Source organism: Gopherus flavomarginatus, chromosome 9 (genome assembly GCF_025201925.1).
Source record: "Gopherus flavomarginatus isolate rGopFla2 chromosome 9, rGopFla2.mat.asm, whole genome shotgun sequence".
Taxonomy (NCBI): Eukaryota; Metazoa; Chordata; order Testudines; family Testudinidae; genus Gopherus; species Gopherus flavomarginatus.
The window spans coordinates 60,914,733-60,934,062 of record NC_066625.1 but is presented as its reverse complement, the minus strand read 5'-3'; the positions used below and the strand labels follow the sequence as shown (position 1 = coordinate 60,934,062).

Below are 19,330 nucleotides of genomic sequence, written 5' to 3'. Positions count from 1 at the left end.
ATAGTTACTAACCAAGGCCCTGATCCTGCAATCTGTTTAGTTTGTGCATACCACCGCACCCATCAGCAGCGAACTGTAAGACTGGGGTACAACTATTACCCTCGTGGCCATGGTCAGAGCTAACCAAACAAACTTGTTACTAACTTAGGTAGAAGTTGGAGGAGGAGCACAGGCAGGGCCTATGATACAGTAATATTTCAGCATCTTGCCCATTTGCTATTTACCGCTCTGATTAGGCATCAGGGCCGTCCTTAGGCATAGGCAACATAGGCAGCTGCGTAGGGCACCTGAAAATTTGGGGCACCACTGGGTCTTAGTGTCCACCCTCTTGTTTTCCTATCCCTGTTTTGACCCTTCCTGCAGGCTCCCACAGATGGCTGCTCTAGCCTGGTGAGTCTTCCTTGGGAGGGAATCTAGTAGTTAAAAGTGAAAAAACCTCCAGCCTGCCAGACCTATTAGCACAACATTGAAACTGTTAAAGAGACATTTAAGGGGTAATAAAGCCATTTAACAGGCATTTGCCAACCCCAAGGTATATACTGACAGGTTTCAGAGTGGTAGCCCTGTGAGTCTGTATCAGCAAAAACAAGGACGAGTCCTTGTGTCACCTCAAACACTAACAAATTATTTGGGCATAAGCTTTTGTGGACTAGAACCCATTTCATCAGATGTCCACGAAAGCTTATGCCCAAATAAATTTTTATGCTGTCAGTTTCTGACTTTACTGACAAAAACAGTTGTGCATTAATGTAATATTTACACAGAACATGTCAGTCTACAGGACCTTAGTTTAAAATTTGCTTTTAAAATATTTCATTAGTAAGCTGGTGAAGATTATAAAATCACATTTCTAAAAAATGCTTGCATAGAGTTTTAGATGCACAATCATCTTTAGCCTTAAATCTGTGGATCTTCACACACAGTTTTTAAAATAAATCCTTCAAAAGACCTCCCTTATCTAAAATATACATTTTAATTACTATAGTTAAAAAAAAAAAAAAAGAGTGCTTCCAAGTCTTCCTGTCCTTTCTGTCCATCCCTTCACCACATCTCCCCTCACTCCCCACTGAAGAGAGCCCTTAAAGGGACAACAGTCCTTCCCTTCCAGATAGCTGGACAAAGAGTTCCCTTTCTTTACTTCTGACTATCCGACAAACTAGTTTTAAAAGAACCCTCCAGCAAAATCAGTACCTTAGTAAGACAAAATCCTTGTTAAACTAAAATCTTTGGAAACATTTTTTTAAAGTTGGTGAAATTTCATAACCATGTCTCTTGTTATGGAGATCACACAAAGTAAATTACTGTTCCCTTTTTCTAAAAGCAATGAACATCGTTATGAACACACTAAATCTCTCTGATTAATTTAAAAGAATGTCTTTGTTTCAGTGAGTTAAATATGTAGTAATTTGGAATGCTGGCTTAAGATTTGAGTACATTTAAAATATAAATTCAACTTAGAAATACTGATGAAGAAAATGTAAAACAGAAGAGTTGCATCATGTATTCCATTATATGTAATGTTGTATTCAGCAGGACAGCTGACTCACCCTTACTATGAAGTTTTTGCAAATAAATCTCTGAGAAAACTTCAGGGCATATCAAAAAACCTGTGACTGACATTTTTTATTCCCAAATTTTAGTGCTTTTAATTAGGTACTTTCTTCATGTCCATTCTGCATGAGGGAGAGTGCATGGAAGTCTCTGCGGGGAACTGTGACTCTCCGCCACCATGAGGCAGGCTGGGCATCTCATTATCCTTTGCTGTCAAGTCCCTCTTCCCCCTCCCCCACCAGGCTGTGAGCTTGGGCTGCCATCCGGCATAGGGGCACCAGTTAATAATGCTGCCTAGGGCCCCATAAATCCTAAGGACGGCCCTGTTAGTCTAACTTTGATAAAAGGTGACCATGCCTATCTGAATGGGAAAAGTCCAGTTCAGAGATTTAATTATATGCAGGGATGTGGTAACCACATAAAAGGCCATTTTCAATGCTGTAATATTTTGTAGAGGCAGTGGACACGGCACCAGACGGAGTCACAAGAACAGGGTTCCATTCCCAGCTCTGTCAGAGATCTGCTATGTGACTCTTTAATTTCTATTGTAAATTCTTTGGGGGCAGGGGCTGTCTCCCACAGTTGTACAGCCCCTAGCATGACTGGGCCCTACAATGAGTGGGACCACCAGGTGCTAACTGAATGCAAATAATGAATCATCAAATTATGCAACAATAAAATGATGTTCTTGTTTCCATTGTGGCATATCACTTTCCAGTTGGATCCCTTTACTTTTATACCCAACATTTCAAAATATATTAGACCATTTTTCCATGGAAAAAAAATGATGAATTCCTTATCCTAGAAGGCAAAAGATTTAAAATGCACTGTTTAATTGGTTTAATCATTTTTTTCAAAGTTCAGATTAAACCTTGGGAAGGAAATGCAGATTTTTATAGACTAGCCCAAACTTCCTTTGCTAAAAACATTCAGATTTAATTACAAAACGTCATTCTCTTTCTAAGACTGTTCTGCTGGCAGTCTTAAGTCTTTCCCTGCCAAGATTTCAATAGCACAAGTCATTAAGAAGAACACCCAAAATAAATGCCCTGGATTAAGGACAGTAAGTGGTAGGTCAAGAAACCCAGCACCTATTGATATTTTATCAGTTCTATCATTTGCAAGTATAATGGCAGAGAGAGAGAGAGAGAGAGACTCATTTCCCCTACCTTTGGTCTTGATGGCTGCTTCAATGGCTGCAGCATCTCTGTCAGCATCAAAGTTGGCATATGCCTTGACAGTGGCATATGCACTCGGAGGCAGAGAATGCTGAGATAGAAAAAAAAAGCAAAATTAAAGTCTTATACTTAGCTTGTGGTTAATGTATTATTCCCAAAAGGAAAAGTATCATTGGGTCATATTTCCCCACCCCCCAAATATGCATACGAGGACATCCTATTAATATAACGAATTCAGCTAAGAGCCACTGCATTTGACCTTCTAAATGTATTACTGTTCCACGAATCCGCCCACAGCCGTGCATCTGGCATTAGAAAAAGCACACGCAAATGGGCATAACATCACTGGGGGTGGAAATCACACTGTAATTCTGAGGACAATTCACCCATTAACGTTAAAATGTTAAAACCTTAACAAATTTTGCTGGCTACAATTCAAAGAAATTCATTCCATAAAGTCAGTATGGAAAAGATTTTTAAAAAAAGTTGAATCAAAATGACAAAAACCTGGAAAATTCAAATTTACAGTTGATATGAATCAAAGGCAGACTATCACTCATAATACTATGGTGGAGGAAGGAATCAGAATTAGAAGTGAATAAGTATGTACAGTGGACCAAATTCTGTGCTCCACACAGCTGATGGATTTTACAGGATCAAAAAATCTCTCATTATTTTCCGGGTATATTGCAACTTGAAAGCACCCCAGTAATCACACAGGGAGCTCTGAAATGCCTGAGGTCTGATTTCTTCCCAAATTCACCAGCAGGGAGCTCACATAATAGACAAAGGTTTTCAACACTTAAGACACTTACTTCCTTTGTACCTTCAAACTCTTTAAGGCAGTGGCTCTCAACCTTTACAGACCACTGTACCCCTTTCAAGTGTCTGGTTTGTCTTGCGTACCCCAAGTTTCACCTCACATAAAAAACTACTTGCTTACAAAACTGGACATAAAAATATAAAAGCCGTACAGTATTACTGATAAATTGCTTACTTTCTCACGCTCTCATTTTTACCATATAATTATAAAATAAATCATCTTGATTATAAATATATGCTATATGCTGAAATGTACAATAGAGCAGTATAAACACATCATTGTATGATATTTGTACCGACTTCACTGGTGCTTTTTACACAGCCTGTTGTAAAACTAGGTAAATATCTAGATGAGTTGATGAACCCCCTGTTGAGAACCACTGCTTTAAGGTCAAATTGTTAAAGAAGGGCATGTATACAAGGCATCACTGAAGTTGTCCACAGACACGATATCTGCATAACTATCTACCCAGGATAAAAAGCCACTGGTATACACACTGTGCCCTCCTTTGAAAATCTGAGCTACATTGCAGAGACAGGGAAGCAAAAACATTATGGAAAAGAAACACCCATTTTTGTCCCTACTATTAACAGCCCTTTCAATCAAAGCAGCCAGAATTTGGCCCAGAGCCACACCACAGGATGCATGATTTCCCAGAATCTATACATTTAACTGCAAACAACAGTCAATGGAAAAACTTAATGCACTCCTGGAGAAATCTGTGCGCCTGAAAGATTTCTACCACAAAGCCCATGTTACACAATACAAATTTGAATGTTTCAGCTGATTAACTTGGCATAGTTGGACAACCTGGTACAGCTAACCTGTGAGAGTTAGATTTGAAAAAGCAAGGTGAGATGGCACTTTGGTATCTCATTCCCTCCCTATGCATTGTGTGAGTCACTGGAACTGAGTATTATGCTGACAAATGGTATCTGCAATGGAGAAAAAAATAGGGCCCATTTAAGTTTCAGGACTGTTTCTTCCTGAATTGCTCAGGCACTCAAAGTCATATGCTGCCCTTGGATATGCAAGTAGTTCCCATTGGCTTTCCATTGAGTTTAACAGGTGTCTTGCTTGCGCATCCAATGGTAGAATTTCAGCCCTACAGTGTAGGCACATGGGCAGTTTGAGTAAGACCAAAGCAGAGAATGAAATAATGCTTTTCACTTATACAGTGCCTTTCAGCTGTGGCTCCCCAAATGCTTCACAAAGGTAGTGCATTACAAAGTGGAAAATGAGGTTAAGGCCAACATTTCAGAAGCAATTAATGATACTGAGTGCCTCAGTTTTTGGGTGCCCAGGTTGAGAAATCTTCAAGGAGCCTAATTCTCAGAGGGGAAGGGTGCTCAAAAATCAGGGTCTCTTAAGATAGCTGACACTGGAAACCCAAAATCAAAAGTAACTTTTGAAAACTGTGGCCTAAACAACTTGCTCAAAGCCACATTGAGTCAGTGGCAGAGTCATGACGAGAATCCAGGTTTCTTGATTCCCAGTGCTCTCCCCAAACCACAAGACAATGCTGCCTCTGAAAACTTTGTGGTAGGACACAGACTCTACCAGCAGTCATGCACTTAACTTCAGCTCAGCTTCCTCCTTCCAGAGCATATATAGGATAAGACTGAGATACTGCAGGGCTGGAGAAAGCAGCTGAATCAAGTTCCACAGGAGAAACCAGGACCATCCTTAAGAACAGCTGCTTGAGAAATGGGCATTATTATGCCTTTGAACAAGGGGGCCTCCTCACAGAAGGCTTGTCTATGCAGGGAGTTATTCTATGATTCTAAATAGCTATTCCTGATTAACTCCATACGTGGATGCTCTTATTCCAGAATACAAGTGTCTTATTCTAAATTAGTTTTGTGGATTAAACTAATTTGGAATAAGGCACACTTAGTCTGGAGTAAGTTTCCACACAGAATTAGTCAGGAACAGTTAATTCACTTTGAAGTCACATTTCCCTTATTCTGGATTAACTTTCATGTACAAAAAAAAAAAAAAAAAAAAAACCTTTTCTCCCTACTGGTCTGAGGCAAAAGGCACAAATATCACTGTCTGGACCATGTCAGACCAATCTGTTCAGTTCCTTTTGGTGCAACTGGTGCCCTCTGCACACCCCAAGAGGCAAATATCCCTTTGGGGAAATGAGTGCAGGAAAGACTTGTTTTGGTTTGTTAGTGTGAGCTAACTGGCTGAATTGCTCTACCCGGCTGACCAGTGCAAATAATTAAAATTCAACAATTTATTCAACTGTTCTAGCCTCTTGTAGTGCTTGTGGAATATTTGAGAGCAGCATAAAGTCCTCATGAACCAAACACCTCTTGATGCCAACTGGCAGAGGGCATAGAAGTTGCACAGAGTTTTACAGGGATCCTCTGGGTCAGTTAAATACTCAATAAGTCACCAAAGGTGGCACGTGAGGTCTCAGAGACAGTAGTTCACTAGTTATCCTAATCACTGTGAAACATCTGTATGGATAACTTAAGAAGTTATGTAGCTACACAGGAAATTATGTCCTTGAAGCCTTGAAATTAGAGGTAGGTCACCAGGAGGTGACCCGCCTTCAACAGGTTCTGTTCTGGCAGCGGGCAGTAGATGTTATCTTTCGGTTTGGTTATCGTGGCTCACAATAAGTCTATTTACGTACTGAGCCAACAGATAATCAAGATTGTGAAATCGACAAGCGATTGTGAAATCTGTACAAAGGAGCACAGAGCAAGAGGGTGTCTGGCTGATGAATAAAGATCAAAGGACTGTTTTGGTATATGGGGGGTTGCAAAGAGAGACACCCAGGAGCCTTCACGTAGGAGACAAGCTGGCAGCACACAGTCTCATGAAAAAAATTGGAAGGATTTTGGGGTGACCCTTGATCTATAAGAAATGAAAATATTCATTATGTCTAGGTTCTAGAATGCAGCCAATGAATTTTACATGTTTCCATTACTTCTGCTTGAGATCATTTGAATTTTTTTTCTTTGTTAAATAAGCTGCTGCTTGTTTTCACTATAAAGTGCAGTGTGTTAAGCGGAGCAGTGATCCGAGTAAGTGATCTCAGTGAAACTGGAGTGTGCTGCTTCTTTGGGAGCAGCAAATCTGTGAATATTGTGAGTAGCCAGTGGACCAGGGGCTGGACACTCAATGGAGATGCTCAGAGGGCTTGGGGGTTGGAACATCCTATCCATAACCTGCAGACAGACAGCAGAGCCTGTGTAGGGAGGGGAGCATTGTGTTGACCAAGACCGGTGGAGTCAGGACTGACCCAGAGCAAGCACAGACAAGGCTCTCACACTAAGGGCAGATGGTAGCAAGGTGCCTCACAACCCCAAGAAGTGTCACAGTATTCATTACTTGAAATTACCTGATTTGGAGGGGCCGGGGGGGGGGGGGTCTGGTTGAGGGTTAATTTTAATGTTTGGTTTGACTTGACAATTCTTTGCTACTATTTAGGATTTCAGTTGTATTGGTTAGATGTGAATGGCCAAAGGACTTTTTTTATGAGTCAACTGAATATTTTTGCAGTATTAACCCAGTTCTACTGCTTACTTGCATTAGGAGCAAGAGCCAAAAATAGGCAAAAAAGTTTGATGTTACCCAATACAGCGCTGCAGGTACCAGCCATGAAAATGTACCCAGCCAGAAGAAGGTAGTCAGAACTGCAGAGCTGGGATTCACTTCCTCCCTGATTGCAATCACAGGCAACCACAAATTCATGGCACAATAGTCTGCTATTACATTGTGATAATATCATCATGTACCATTGCAACATCATGAAGCACACAGAGCCACCTGTGGCTTTCTGGGACTACTCCACTAATACACTAAGAAAAATGCAGACATGGGGTAAGCTAACATCCATGGCCTCATGCTAGAGCTGGCAGAATATTGTCCCAACTCTTGTACTGGGGGGCAGGGGAACTGTTTTGTTTTGTACAGAAAATGACTTTGGGGGAGAGAATGGAGATTTTTTTGGTGGGGGGAGAAATCTGGTGTTTTGACCAAAGAACCCACCAAAATTGAACATTTTTCTAATCTTCAACTTTCAGTAACCAAAAACTGAAAGTCAAATTTTTTTTTGGTTTTTCAACAAAAAGCTGAGCATTTCCATTTTCATCAAAAAATTATGCAGGAAAAAAAGCATTCCCAGACCAGCTCTAACTCACACCACTTATATACGAACTCTGGAATTGTCCCAGTCTTAGTCTTTTTCTCTTTCTTCTCCACCTCTCTTGTTGTTTGGATGGCATAAACTATTGGGGCGTTTCTCTCCCCTTCCTGCTTCTAATGCTCTCGTCCATCTGGAGAGGCAGGGAGGAGTCACATCAACTCGTATGTCTGCACAGTGTTCCCTGCGTTTAACATGTCAAGCAGCACCAGGACCACAACATCAGCTTTGCAGAAGCCTTAATTAAATCCAGGGACTCCTCAAGAGATGTGGGTGGTGCCCTATGGGTCACATATGTCTCTAGCACCAGAGATGGAGTATCACTGACCTAGCTTTTAGTCTGGGTCCGTTCAAGTATGTGGAGTCTTATAGCCACACCTTACAATCAGTACAGTTCAGTCCCAACCCTAACAAAGGCATCCTGGAAAAGAAACAAGACAGGTATTTAAGAGAAAGCTATACGAAATCTCTTTTCTAGCTCCTCAGTGATACTTACATCTCCCTCAAGGCTGAGCTTGCCTAGAATTTCATGAACCGTGGACATCTTGAAAGGAAACTGGAGAGGGGGAAAAAGAGAAAGACTTTATAAACATTTTTTTTTTAACCAACATGCTACAGCACATTAAACTAGCCCTGTTATACCATCACACTGAAGTTCGGACAATCCAGCAAGACAGGGGTGGCCAACCTGAGCCTGAGAAAAGGCCAGAATTTACCAATGTACATTGCCAAAGAGCCACACTAATAGGTCAGCAGTCCCTCATTAAACACCCCCCTCCCCATTCCCTGCACCTCCCCCTCCCTCCCAATCAGCTGTTCCCAGGCATGCAGGAGACGGGGGGAGGGGCAGGAGAGAGGGCAGGGCTCAGGGGAGGGGTGGAGTGAGGGCAGGGCCTGGGGCAGAGCCAGGGGTTGAGCAGTGAGCACTCCCTAGCACATTGGGAAGTTGGCACCTGCAGCTCCACCCTCCTATACCCTCCAGAGCCACAGGTTGGCCACCCCTGTAGCAAGAGCTGAAGTAACAAGTAAGGGAGTATCTCAAGAGTGTACAATAAATAGCACACATCACACCTGGATAGGAACAGGCCTTCGCTCTCCTATATGGCAGACTATTTTTACTCTAATCACTTTTGCTGATGTCCACTTTTAAATCCACTTTTAAATTTCAGTCATTAAGTTTCAGGAATGCAGTGATGTTGCCTAAATTCCTCCCCTCAAAAAGAATTCTCCTCCTCATGATGATTTAGGACGACCATCCCAGTCAAACACTACTACTACCCAGGCAAAAAAAACAGACTTGTCAGGTCTCCTCCAGTAAGTCAAAGAAAACTCCTACAAAAAAAAAAAACCACCACCCAAAAAAACAAAAAACCCTCAAACACATTTCAAAATCAATACCACTCATCAACTGAGGGCCATTTCCTAAAAATCAGATCTGAGTCATGACTCTAATTAATGACGGCTTTCCTAGAATACCATCACACTAAGGATATTAATGATTTTTTGAACATAGAGACACTGATCAACTTAATTTTTTTTAGTATCAACCAATTTCTTTTAGAGAAACTGTACCCTCGGCCCAGACAACTGCCAAAAAGCAATTAAACACAACTGCTTTAGGCAAATGATCTGCAACTCAGAGGCTGAATTCCTCAAATCACAAGTCTTGAAATGGCCTCTGTGAACAAAGGTATTTGTATTTTACAGAAGCAGCTGATGTAATTTGATCTGGAACACTTGAGCCAGAACACTTGCCTAACTTTGCTACTTTAGTGGCTTAACAGTTCCTAATATTGCTACTAAAAAATAAAAATTACAAGCCACGGACACAAATAGTGATGATCAGCATGAGTATCTGATCACAAATACTAAGGACCCCAACAAAATACAGACCCCAAAAGGAACAATGCAATGGAGTAGGATAATCTGCATAATTGTGGGGCATAGCTTCCGTGGCCAAAAAAAGCTTATCCATTTCACAGCATAGAAGGAAGTTGTTGCCTTGGCTGAGCAATACTTGGTGATGGAAACTAAGCATGCTGAAATTTTCCAACTTCCAAAGACTATTCGTTTTTAAGCACCTAATATGATCATACTTCTAGATGTATGAAAAATAAGCCTAATGTGCATAGATCCTATAAACTACAAAAATGAACATTTCAATTGGACAAGCTGATGCCATTATACCATTTCTCCCTGACAAGTTTAGTTTCTTTGCCTGGGCAGTAGTATTGTTTGACTGGGAGGGTCCTAAATCATCATGAGTAAGAGGAGGAGGAGGAGGAGAATATTTTTGAGGGGTGTAAACGGGAGGAGTTTGGGCAACATCACTGCATTCCTGAAATTCTGGCAGGAAGGTAGGCACTCCCAAATTCCACTAGCAAGGAGAGAAATGTAGCCATGTGTGTCACCTTCTGATGGTGCCACTGAAATAAGCATTAACTATTTCATCAGTTAAAATTGAAAGTTGCCTTCTAAGGACTCCAGCACCAAGAAATCTAGTGGAAATGTCAAACAGGGAAAAGGAACTAGCTAGATTAGACAGAGGCATTTCTGCTAATAGGCGAGAAACAGGCCCCTGCTAATATCACTAATCTTAGGCATTACGCTATGTTAAGGTGTTGGAAACTAGACATTCTCGTGTTTAGACCAATAGCATTGCCTGTACATCACCCACATGCACAAATTTACCACATATAGGATCAGAATATTTGTCCTCAGTACACCGGACCAAGAAACTGAACGAGAGTAGGTTCAACTCACTCTGAATTCCTCCCTCCCTTCCTCTTGGGTCCTCGGCAATGCTCCTCCTGCTGCCAGTTTTCCCCTTCCCATTACCTCACTCCCCTAATCCATCTCCCAGCTCCCAGACATCCTACCCTGCCCACGTCCTTTCAGTCAGTCTTCCAACTGCCAGCCCCGCACTCAGGAGTCTGATGGGGAGTCAATAGCTCAGAGGCAGTTCAGCTGAGAAGGTCCAGGGGTTCCAAACGGGAGAGATACGCGGTGGGACTCCCTCTAGAAGAATTCTCATCCATTTCCAAATTGCTGGAAACTCTCCCTCATCCTTGAGCTAGTACATCCCAACCCCTTACAATACAGTACCCAGTTTCCAAGTGTTACTCTCTTGAAAGCAGATGAGAGTTCTAAGAGTCGATACCAAACAAAGAACAACCTTCTCTGTCACGCAGGGTCATCAAAAGATGGGATGAGCAGATACAATCAGTCAGTGCTGCTAAAGAACATGATGATCTTGCCAGGAAAACATTCAAAAGAAAATAAGCATTGGTGCCTAGATATCTTTGCAGTACTGTATGTTATTGCTGAAAAAGGGGGCCCAGTGTAATAAGTTACATAAGGTAAGAAATAAGGTTTTACATTTTTTTTTAATACAAAAATAAAACCTACCTCTGCCCATATCCCCCCCAAGCGCCCTATTTTTAGCCACAGTATTATATTTGGCTAAGACGACATCATGAATGTTTATTTTTCTTCAGCCCCCCTACTTGCCAAATGCTTTTTCTTCTACCTTGCTTGAGGGGTCACATAGAATCTTAAGGTTGGAAGGGACCTCAGGAGGTCATCTAGTCCAATCCCATGCTCAAAGCAGGACCAATCCCCAGAGTTCAAGACAGATCTGAAAAGAACTGCCCCAGCTGTTCTACAGCTGTCCCGGCTAGATTTGCTTATTGTGATGGTTACAATTTTGTAACCGTAAAGAATGATTTTCCCTTCCTTCCAAACTTGTCTTATTTCCCATCAATGTCTTTGATAAAAACAATACCAAATGGAATGCTGTACAATATGTACTCCAGGTATCAGTCCTTTTTTAATTAGAAAATGTATTAATTGTTATAACAGTAAATAGTAGGAACGCTGTTGTATTGTTTCACTTAACATAGCTACTGTAATCTCATCCATATCTAACCTGTCCTAGCTTGTTTTAAGCGTCTGTAAAGCTTGTATGCTTTTAAGCACCCAGAACAGTAAGAATCCTTAAATCGTCTGGAGCAATCTAGGTGAGAAAAGAACAGAATTTTAACTCCACTCATTTGCCTATGGAATAATTAAGATATGGTATCTAAGGGAGGAAGTTTGGGATAACATCAACTGCATTGAAATAATCAGTCTTAGGACAGAAATCCAGAACAATCTAAAAAGAGGAAAGAGAGAGAAAGCCTTAAGGTCTTGCACAAGCCTTAATCATGGGAATTGTGATAAGGCAGTTACATTATGAAAGCCAAAAGTACTTGTTATTTCTTAATAAAAGTAAATGTTACAAACAAGGCAATCTTTGTACTGACAGTCAATTTTAGAGCATCTTCGAGACATGTGACTAAGAAATCCTTTGGTCTTGCATGCCACAAAAAATTAAAAAGCTTCACTGGAAGCTGAAGTGAATGCATTTGCAGTATAGTCTTCCACACAGCAACAGTTGCCAGGCAGCTTTTTGCAAGCCTGCCATTTCTAAATCAAATAAAAACCACATTGAATCAGGCTTGTTGGAACACAAAACTTGAACCAAGTCCAGTAACTGAGCTAACTCACCCTCCCTCTTGTACAGATGAAAATGGTATGTTCATGGAGTTACCAAATAATGCTATAACAACCAAAAGCCAATCAAAAGAAAACTGGTAGCATAATGGGGATTTCTGTAAATTCAAGGTTGCAGAGAAAGATCTTCAATTACAGAATAAATGTGCAGATAGTCACAAATTCCTTCATTAGAATTTTGGCCCCATGTCTGTCAAGATACTCTCGCAGTCCTCAAGTAAACTCCCTTGTTACTGGTGAAGTTCTGACTAATACGGTTTGGATTTGGATGTATTTAAAATAAAAACCACATGCACGGTCTTGCTCTTTTAACTGGAAGGAATCTGGGCCTCTATTTCCAAACCTTTAAGGCAAGACTTCATACTTGTAGACAAGCCGAAGCAATTTGTTTTTCTTCAGAAGGCTATCGTGATCCTGAATCACAATTTTCTTTATTTTAATAATACACAGAGAAGTGAGAGCTCTCAGTTATTCTTTGCTGAGAGAAGACACAGTTCAGATACTTGCAGGTCAATTGCCCACACTGTTGTTGCTCTGTGTCTGATCCCCCACCCACATAACAACCATCAGGCAATTTGGTGACAGTGCTATAGCAGCTAATGTTGATTTAGACACAGCCTAAGATCTCTTGGTTTCTGAGCACAATTCAGATGTGTCATGAAAGAAAACATGCATAGGTTCCAGGAAAAAATAAAAAAGCCAGATGTTAACTAAACAAGCAGCAATCATCATGTGAGGAGACAGCTAACCTATTGTCCTAGCCTGAAAAGGTGCACCACTTTCATGGATGACAAGGAAGGGTGTTCCCAGACTTATGGAGCAGAGAAATAGAGAATAGAAGCTCTTACAATCAAGAGCCCGTTTGGTTTAAGTCTTCCAACCAAGACAGGGTGTGGCAACAGAGGAGCTTTGCTCCAGGGGCTAGGGGAAAAGTGTGGAGGAGGAAGAAAAGTACCACAAAAAAGTAAAGGAATAGAATGTCTTTGAACTGAATAGAACAAGGACCGAAAGTCATTTATTTGAACACAACGTAACTGGAAATACAGCAAGTCAGGCTGTGTCCCCAAGCTACAGCCCAGAGTTTAGGAGGGCAAATGAAGCCCCCGTCTGGAAAAGAAAATTTTTCATATGCCACGTGAAAAACATTATTTTGATCTATTAACAACACACAATATTCTAAGACTCACTCTCTTCCAGCGGTCAATACTACATAATCCAGAGGCTATAGACGTTCCATTTCAGGAATATGCCAAGTGCCTATACCATATATGAGTACTTAACCAACAGTAAAGCTAGGACTTCTCTAGATCTATATTTAAAATAGAATATTCCTGAGATTCTGCAGGAAAACCTATTAAAAACATTCCATAAAAGAGCAACTAAAAACATACACTCACTGGGGCTGTTCAGTACCACCAAACCAAGCAACAGAAGTAACACAAATCCTGCAACATCAACCCAAGAAGGAAATCTCTGTCCTACCACAAACCTACCCTGAGAGCCCACTTAACTTAGTAAATGGACGAGCAGGCAGTGTCCACATATAGGAGTAAGTGCATCTTTCAACGGAACTCTCTCTGTGGCATAGAACATTAGCCTTGAGTAATTCTGTTACCTCATTCAGTCTTCATTTATTTCCATGTACAAAAGTGCTCTTTATTCAGAGTCCTAATGCATATGGGTTCCAATACTTTTATGAATAGTGAATCCTAAACTGTACTGTAACTGTCCAGTAATGAGCCAGATCTATATGTGGCCTCCCTGAAAGCACCCCAGTATTCCTCCAGTTATATTCCTTGCGCACCCACAGCAGGGGTAGTGCAAAACCTACCCACAAGGCCCAAAGAGCAGCACCACCTCAGCAATTTTGCTAATGGGGGGGGAATGGGGCATAAATCAGAACTGCACCCCAGCCACACTACAGTGCTCCATGGCAGACAGCACATATATCTGTGTGGTGGGGGGAAGAAGGTATAAGAGGAGAAGTGAGGCTCAGCTATGGAGAGTCGTTATCTAAAGCTACCCATATAGGAAGAGTGGAGGGGCAGAAACTGCTAGAAGCTGCAATAGCACTGCTCCACCACGCCCTGAGAAAGCAAGAGTGATTATTCCATTTTCTGTAACCCAGAGCCCCACAAGTGGGCCAATTTACTCAGGTTATGCAGCAGGGTCACACTTTATTCTGTTGTGTCTAACATTAGCTTAGTTATACCTAAATCAAACTTGCATTTAAACTGAAAGTTAAAAGCTCAGCTGACTGTCTAAAATAAACTCTGTAAAGCTTCTGGTCAAAAAGTGATGCTTGCCTATGGCAAAACCATTCATTCATTCAAAGAGCCTTAATATACTTTAACAGGGGAAGAAAAGAGAGTTAGTTCTTAAGTGACTTCTTAATAGTTTGGGACCAGCTCCTCCTAGTAAGGGTTATTAATCCAACTTCCTTTTCCTCCACCCCAGAAAAAGATAATGTTGAGATATCAATATGGTAGTTTCATACTAACAAGTTTAAAAACAGGACTTGATCTGATCATCTGAAACCACATGAGTGTGCAACAGAACACTGAGAAGCACCTTAAAAAAGGGGGGGAGGGAAAAGAACAGTGCAGCAAAAATTTTAAAAAGAAAAAAGGAGCAAAGCAGAGAGGAGGAAGAGACACTCCACCCGCTGGAGGCCACACCCAACGTTGCAGTCTGGCTAATTCTCTGATTAACAGCCATGACATCTAACAGTCTAGCAGAGATTCTGGTATTTGCAGCATAAGCAATTGTGTTAATTACTTTATTACAGGTGCTAGTTACTGCCTCCTAAGGCTGTTTTATGCGGCCCCTCTCTCCCCGTCCCTGGAATTCCTTGCCAGCTACAGTTACCTTAAAGCTCCTCCTGGCTCCCTTAAAATAAGTTTCATCTTACACATCAGAAGCAGAGGCGGGATGTGTCCCTAGCAGAGGAAACGGCTGTACTTTTCCTAGCCCTACACTGCCCAGCTCCCCTGCAGATACTAGGCAGGGAAACTTTCTTGCTCCGAGAGCTTTGCTCAGCGAGTCTGTTTCAAATACCAAACCTTTCAGGAACAACGTCTGCAAAAGGAGCCGCCTCGTTCAGCTGCAGTCCCCCGGGGAGTTTTTCTTAACTACCCCCCCCCGCACCTAGTGAATGCCCAGGCGGTGCACCCCCCGCAGGGACTAGCATTGGCAGCCAAGCTGGGGGAAGGGAGCACTTACCTGGGGCAAAGCACAGGCTGCGCCGGGCTCCTCAGGACTCAGAGAGGGAGGACGGTGGCAGCTTGGGTGGGGATTTTGTAGAGCCACATCTACAGTCTGGCCTAGTCCCACCCCCTGGCACTCCCCAGCCTCTCCCCCGCCCCTCACCCAGCCTGCGGCAGCCTGACGAGAGGCGCCCCACCCACCCCCGGCTGCCTCTGACTCATCTGCCTTTTGACTCACGCTGGCTGGGCACAGCAGGGTTTAGCAACCTCCAGCGGGGAGGGGGAGGGGGAGGGGGAGAGCTGCCCGCAGACAGGGTGGGCATTGCACAGCACCAGCATCGAGCCCTCGCCTCCGCTCCTACTGCCCCAGCCCGCTGGTTGGTTTGGGCTGCAGAGGAGTTACGGGCAATCGGCGCGCTTTGTTCCTGAGCTGAATATCGCTAGTGTGCTGGTTGCACAGCCGCCCATCTCTCCAAGCGCACTGCAGCCTCTCCCAGGAAGGCGCGTCTCCAACGCAAGTCAGGGCACGCGGGCAGTGTCACCCCTAGATCTCAACCACCGCCCAGTACCCTCAGCTGGTGCCTGCTGTGTGAAGCACTGAGGGGGAAATGGTCCCCCTCCACCCTCAAGGAGTTCACAGGGTGACCAGGCTATTCTTTATAATACCCAGCTCTTAGAGAGTGCTTTCCACCCATAGCTTACAAAGTACTTTATAAAGAATGTCAGACTAGGTATACCCATTTTACATATGAGGAAACTGAGGCACAAATTGGCGCTGACTTGCCCAAGATCACCAGCTCAGCTGGGACTAGAACCCAGGTCCCAATAGTCCCACTCAAGTGCTCTAGACCATGAAGTTGCTAACAGATAATTTAGCTATAGGAGTAACACTTAGTGTGCATTGTTACTAGCTTTGCCTGTTACTTTGGGGTAGGCTCATTTATTAGGGTTACTCTTAGCGGGGTCGGGTTCTGTACTTCTATCAATGTGCTGCTTGTGGTTCACTCATACGAGCTCTCCTTCTCCCTGCTGCGGGTTCCCTCCCCATGGAGCTATCCTGTGGGACCTAAGTTCCACAGGGCTGGGTTCTTCCAGCCCCACAATCAGACAAACACACAATAACGGCACATCTGAGAGGACCGGGTGGGTACTGCACCCTGGTTCCCCAAGAACACAGAGCTGCTAGGTAACAGCATGATGAGGCCCATTATGCAAGTGATTAAGTTCTATTCTCAAAGTCTTTTAGGCCATGTCTACACTAGCACTTGTGGATAAAACTTCTGTAGGTGACAGGTGTGAAAAAAAACCCACACCCCTGACGGACAAAAGTTTCTTCAACAAAAGCGCCAATGTGGGCAGCACTATGTTGGCAGGAGAGCATCTCCCAATCAAATCGCTACAGCCACTCATTGGACTGGTTTAATTATACTGTTAGGAGAGCTCTTTTCCACCAGCACAGAGCAACACCACAGCAGACCTTACAGCAGTGCTGCTGTAAGGTCCGTAGTGTAGACATAGGCTTACAATCATCCAGTTAAAGTTTGGTGCATTCACACCAAAATACAGTTCTGCAAAGTCTTTTTAAAGAGGCATTGAGAGAGACAGAGGTCATTTGGCAGACAAGGAAGGAAAGGAGTGTGAAATGGCATAGGATTTTGTTACTAATGTTATATAAATTTTATAATAAATGTATGACTCTAATGAAAGTTCATTAGCTTAAGCTTCAGCAAGGCAGTTGTCAGAGGAATGATGTTGAATCACTGAGCATTATTAGAATTATGCTTTGTTACCTGTTCCGGAACTGGCATTCTTCGAGATTTGTTGCTCATGTCGAGGTTGGGGCCAGTGCCGACTCCATGAGAAGGGCCCAAAGTCTAATGTCTCTTTCCTTTTTAGTTCTAGGTTTAAAGGACCTGCAGATCTTACAGTGGTCACTAATGCGGGATTCACCCAAGCAGCGGAGACAGTTGGCATGCGGGTCACTTCTGGGCATTGAATGCCTGCAAGAGTCATATGATTTAAACCCTGGGGCACAGGGCATGCCCTGGCCCCAACGCTAACTAACTGAACTGAAACTTGTTGAACTAACGAATACACGTACCACTAACAATGAACAACGAGTTCTGGGACGAGCTGCAGCAAAGTGAAGCTGGAGCAAGTAGTTCCGATGCACCCTCACTGGTGGCAAGAAGGAACTGAGAGTGGGGGGAGTGAGCGGCTCCCCTTATAGCGCACTATAGAGGCGCCACTCCAGGGGTTGCAGCAGCGCTCCACCAGTACGGGTACTGCTAAAGGAAAAACTTCCAGCACTGGTGCACATGGCGAGCACGCACACCTACTGTGGAATACACATGAGCAAGCACTCGAAGAAGAACTTTTCTGTGCCAGTTTTATTATCACCCAGTACTGAATATTTAGCTATACAGGTAACTTCCCCAGGTGCTTAGACCTTGTCTATACTATGCAATGAAGTCGACCTATGCTAGGTTGACATACCACTGCAGTAGTTACTGCATTTTTTCATGTCCACACTATCCTCCTCCTGCCCATGGTGCGTGTCCTCATCAGGAGCGCTTGCACCCACTTAAGTGGGGCAGTGTGGGAAGCTGACAGCCTGGACTAGCAGCATCTGGCAGAGGGGCTCACAAGTGTGAGATCTGCATGGAGCTGACAGACGATGTTAGTAATCCTAACCACATTGACCTAAGCACTACACCTCTCGTGGAAGTGGAGTTATTAGTTAAGTGTAGTGAGGGACTTACATCGGTGGGAACAATGCTGTAGTGTAGACACTTAGAGTTAGGTCAACATCAGTTGCCTTACATTGACCAAACTCTGTAGTGTAAATCTGACCTTAGAAAACTCACTGACAGTTTGGTAAAATAATTTATAGATCAAACATACACCACAAGTCCTTAGAATAATAGCAATTTTATATTGCAATACATATTAGGAGGTTTAACAGGGTTAAGCATCTATGCAAAAGCTAGCCAACCTGCCTATAAATGGATTCAGGCGCCCTCAAGATAATCTCTCTCCCTTATCTATTTTCAATCACTCCCAAAGATACCAGAAGAGGGAGAGAGATTATCCTGAGGGAGCCTGAATCCATTTATAGGCAGGTTGGCTAGCTTCTGCATAGATGCTTAACCCTGTTAAACCTCATACATACTGTATGTGTTGCATGTGGGTTTCACAAATGTAATAGATTACCAGGACACACACTATGCATACCATATTCCTGTGTTTGCTGAGCCATCAGTGAAGTTATTGGCCAGGAGGGCCAAATTTATTCCTGTAACTGAAGGACCACTTATCTTCATCTTTTATTGCAGGTTGTTGCCAGTTACATTATTAACCCTACTCTCTAGAATCCTGTCCCCTTTTCAATGGCTCAGTACTCTTAAAAATCTCAAATAAGGCAAGTGCAGAGTGTCTTATTACCCATTGCAAGTATTAGGATCTCTATATGAGCCAGTTTCCAAAAGAAACCTTCTTCTGAAGAAGTGAATTGTTATCTAGGACATCCAGATTAACTACAACATAAAAACATTTTGAAGAGATCCTTTGCTAATTCCCTTTCCAGAATGTAAATCAGCATGTGATTGTTTTTACATTAGTTACATATCCATGATTTGATCTCAGAAACAATCACATTACTTCAGTAAAAGAGCTTCTGTAGTCTTCAGTTTAAGACAGTCTTTAAGATTCCATGGCCTCTATAAGACCAAAGTAAATGAAACTCAGGGAATGCTGGAGAGAGCCCAAATGTGAGATGCAGCAAAGAAAGCAGAAGAAAGCAGCTATGTAATTAGAATAATACAGAATTGAATATTATATTAAATGTATTGCCAGA

General features: G+C 42.7%; 1 protein-coding gene across 2 annotated transcripts in view; it reads right to left on the bottom strand.

Moving 5' to 3' along the window:
- The window catches only part of ANXA2 (annexin A2), a 51,835-nt gene extending 36,240 nt beyond the window's left edge, over positions 1–15,595 (bottom strand). For both annotated transcript variants that reach the window (XM_050967111.1, XM_050967110.1), the window contains exons 1-3: positions 15,491–15,595; positions 8,211–8,270; positions 2,721–2,820 (exon numbers count right to left, since the gene is read on the bottom strand). In XM_050967111.1, the coding sequence (XP_050823068.1) occupies positions 2,721–2,820; positions 8,211–8,258 (148 nt within the window). In that variant the 5' untranslated portion in view covers positions 8,259–8,270; positions 15,491–15,595. The remainder of the gene's footprint in view (positions 1–2,720; positions 2,821–8,210; positions 8,271–15,490) is intronic.
- Between the last annotated feature and the right edge of the window lie 3,735 nt (positions 15,596–19,330).